This window comes from Brassica rapa, chromosome A09 (assembly GCF_000309985.2).
Source record: "Brassica rapa cultivar Chiifu-401-42 chromosome A09, CAAS_Brap_v3.01, whole genome shotgun sequence".
NCBI classification, from domain to species: Eukaryota; Viridiplantae; Streptophyta; class Magnoliopsida; order Brassicales; family Brassicaceae; genus Brassica; species Brassica rapa.
This window is the reverse complement of record NC_024803.2, coordinates 17709368-17713274: the sequence shown is the minus strand read 5'-3', so window position 1 is coordinate 17713274 and position 3907 is coordinate 17709368. Positions and strand designations below refer to the sequence as shown.

At 26.6% G+C, this 3907-nt stretch overlaps 1 protein-coding gene across 1 annotated transcript; it reads right to left on the bottom strand.

The window, feature by feature from the left end:
* Positions 1-715: 715 nt before the first annotated feature.
* LOC103839886 (lipid transfer protein EARLI 1) lies at positions 716-2214 on the bottom strand. Its single transcript, XM_009116370.2, has one exon. The coding sequence runs from the start codon at positions 1457-1459 to the stop codon at positions 950-952; it is 510 nt and encodes a 169-aa protein (XP_009114618.1). The 5' UTR covers positions 1460-2214; the 3' UTR covers positions 716-949.
* Between the last annotated feature and the right edge of the window lie 1693 nt (positions 2215-3907).

Sequence of the window (3907 nt, the reverse complement as noted above, 5' to 3'; positions counted from 1 at the left end):
ACCACTAAGTATTATTTTATTATTATTGTGATAATACTTTTTATTTTGCAGATACTAAATGAAAAGTAAAAATGTTATAAAAAAAGATTATGTGATATTTTGTGTTTTGAACGCATATGTGGATTATGTAATATATTTATCATAATTTTTTTAAACACATATGTTATATTTTGAATATTTTAAAATAATTTTAAACTATAAAAATATAAGTTTTCCTTAAACATACGACTAAAATCATTAAAATGTCATGTATCAATTCAATGGTTGATCTGAAACCTTTCAAAACCATATGGAAGATAAATGTCAAAATAATTTAACTGTGGAAACAGTACTAATCACTTTGTTTTTAAGAATGTGTTCAGTGAAAAAAATAAATTTTCTCTGTCATAGTTTGTTTAATATCAAATCCGATCAATGATATATTAATTATAGTTTAGTTCCTCAATTTTTAATAAAAAATGATCCGATCCATCGGAAAGAAATTATATAATAATAACAAAAAAAATTGTATATATATATAAATAAAATGATCAGATATATAAAAAAAAATTATCGATAATATATATAAATAAACTTTCACTGCACAAAACACAGGTCTTATCCTAGTTTTAAGTATTATGTTAGAAACCAGATATGCAATTGTTTGGTTAATATCATATATTATGTGAATCTGAAGATTGTACCATAATCCAAATGCAAGTATTAAACTAAGACGTTGGTTACAAAATCTATTCATTAAATGGGTCGAAAATAGGTATCGATGGCTACATAAACATACAAGCACCAACATCGTTTACAACAAAGAAAAGTACGAAACTCTCACGCATTTATTATATCACTTACAAACAAAATTAATATTTAAATATTAAGCTCTAGCTTGCATGCTTTTATTCAAACTGTAAATATATTTTGAAGAGGAAACTGTGTGCACGTCGTGTTCATAGCTAATTCAAGTACATTCGAAACCAGACGGAACCTTCTTGTTACACTTGTTGAGAAGAACGCTGAGAGATATAGGAACGTTAAGGTTGATTCCAAGAACGTTAACCTTGAGAGCAGTGCAGAGACAGATTGCAGCCTCGAGGTCAACCAAACCTTGAACAAGCGAGCAGCATGGTTGAGCTGATGGCTGACCCAACTGTATGTTGAGTAGGCCACTTAGAACGTTTCCGCATACACCAAGCTTAAGGACATCTATAGGACAGTTTCCGGATGAGCCAGGGTTGCTCGGAGGTGTGACAGGCCTAGGGTTTGGACTTGGGACCGAGGGACTTGGAACAAACGGACTTGGGACATGCTTGGGGGGCCTGGGACTTGGGAGCGGCTTAGGCTTAGGACTTGGGCCCGGCTTGGGTTTGGGATTTGGGCTACAGCCACAATCAGTTGCAGCGGTCAACGTGAAAAAGAGGATGTTGAGAGCGAAGAAAAGAGCGAGACAGGCTGAGTTCTTTGAAGCCATTCTTTTTAAAAAAGATAAAGTCCAAGTTATAAGGACTATTGAGTGTTTTTGAGAGAGAGATGAGGAGAAATGAAGAGAAAGTGTTGGTATTTATAGGGTTTTGCAAGGATGTGAAGAGTACTAACTTGTTTAGAATAAATCAATTAATTATATTTTTCTTTCTTTCTCTATATTATATATTTTTCCTCTTAATAACATCATTCTAGAAAAAGAAAATCTGATCCTTTATCGTATACAAAATCTGACATAAAATTAAGAGAGAAAAAATCGATTTGCGCATTCATCTTTGTCTTATTGTCACATTGTCAATGATGTTATGATCACCACCATCATGTGTTCATGGCCCCATTGCACATTTATTCAGTCTTTGACTCGTAGTCATATTACAATAGAGCTTCGATAACTTTACGTCTGGTAGATAAATCCCAGCCAATACAAAATGTTTTATCATATGTGAGTGAGTGTTTTCAAAATTTCGTATCCTCTGATGTTTTTTTTTTAAGCAATCTTTATGTGTTGTGTTTAATTCCCTAGACTATATTTGCGAAGTGATTTTACCACATGCATTCTTTACAATCAATTTCACAAAACAAATATGACATGTTTACTGAAATTGATGACGTCATTTTCAGAAATATATGACATGGATAATTTCATTTAATGTTGATTTATATTTTTGACACACTTATTAGAATATGGCAATAATTCATATATTACATTCAATATTGATATTTATTTTTGGTAAACTTTTTTTTAAATATGGTAATAGCTCATACATCATCTATAAAATAAATATATTCATATATAACATTTCAAATTTTGAAATATTATTATTTTGTATAATTATACAATTTGTATTACTAAAGCTTTCAAAAATTTCTACAGTTTTTAAAATTTTAAATATCTAATCGTAAGATCATTAGTTTCTTATATATCTACAAATTTTATAAATATTGTTTAGGCTAAATTTTTGATAATTATACAATTTTATATTATTTTTATTAGTTTTATACAAATTTATTTAATATATATCAAATTTATATTAAATATTCGTAAGAAAATAATAAAATCTATAATATTTAATAAAATTTATTTTTAAATATAAGTCAGATTAAAAAAATTTCTTACTGCACATGGTGCAGGAAAACACCTAGTTAGTAACTAATATCTCTATTATTAAAACAGAAGTACCAATATAAATTTTTTTAGTTTTCAAAGTTATTTACATTTGAATGCCACTGAAGTAATAAATTTACCTACCTTTTAGTATTCTTGTATTTTATAGTTTAATTAATGCATTTTCCTAAAATAAATTATGTTTATTTATTTAAAAAATGTTTCCTATAATCTAGGTAAACAATAAATTATACTTAATCAATGTCAAAAATGTAACAAGATTTTATTATTACGGGGTGGTTATTTTTTATTTTGGTATATTAACTACGTCTAAAAAGCATAAAAGTGTTATAAAAATACATAATATAAACCACAAAATTTTAAATAATATATTGAATTATTTAATTGTATAAATCAAATATAAAAATAGATAACCATTTTATTTTACATTAAAATTTTGATCCATAAAAAATACATTTGCACGAACACACGAGTTATATTTTAAAAATAGGATTGTAACAGTTGACGGATCAAAAAATAAAATAAATTATTCATTATAAATTCTCAAATGATTGTGTTTAGAAATATATTAAATAATTATTTAATATATATATATATATATATAAAATTTTAAAAAACATATATTACCATTTATATAAAATAAATGTATTTTTTTGTAAACCAAAAATAAATATCCGCGCGGATCAAGCTCTAGTATCCTCTTATGTTACATATGTTACATATCAAGAGGACATAAATATCCAGCTAGATTCGGGTTGGGCTTTGAATCTCATTGTTACGGAGTGTTTTGTACATATGGATAAAAACGTTGTTGGAAAAGATACGATATTTTCTTCTGCCAAAATGAGAATTTCATTTTTATTTGTAAATGTTTCAAAAGGTAGATATTTGGAAAAGACGGAATCCGCAACTGCTGCATTCAACAGAAATGGCAGTTCTCTTGGACCAAATTCTCCAAATCTGTCAATAAGACGATCAAGCAGTAGCCAACAGTCACCACATAAACTTATGTTTAAGCCATTCTCCATGCATATGGTAGAAAACTATACATCATCATTAAAGTATGATAATAAATAATATAATAATATTTTACAAATTTCAAAATATTATTTATTTCAATTTTTGTATAATTATACATTTTTATTACTAAAATAGATTTTCAAATTTTATTTTACAATTTTTTAAAAAATAATAAATTTTCGTAAAATTATTAGTTTCTTTTATATATCTACAATTTTTAGAAATACTGTTAGTTTTACTTTTTGATAATTATAAAATTTTTCTATCAAATTTTTTTATTAAGTTTATACA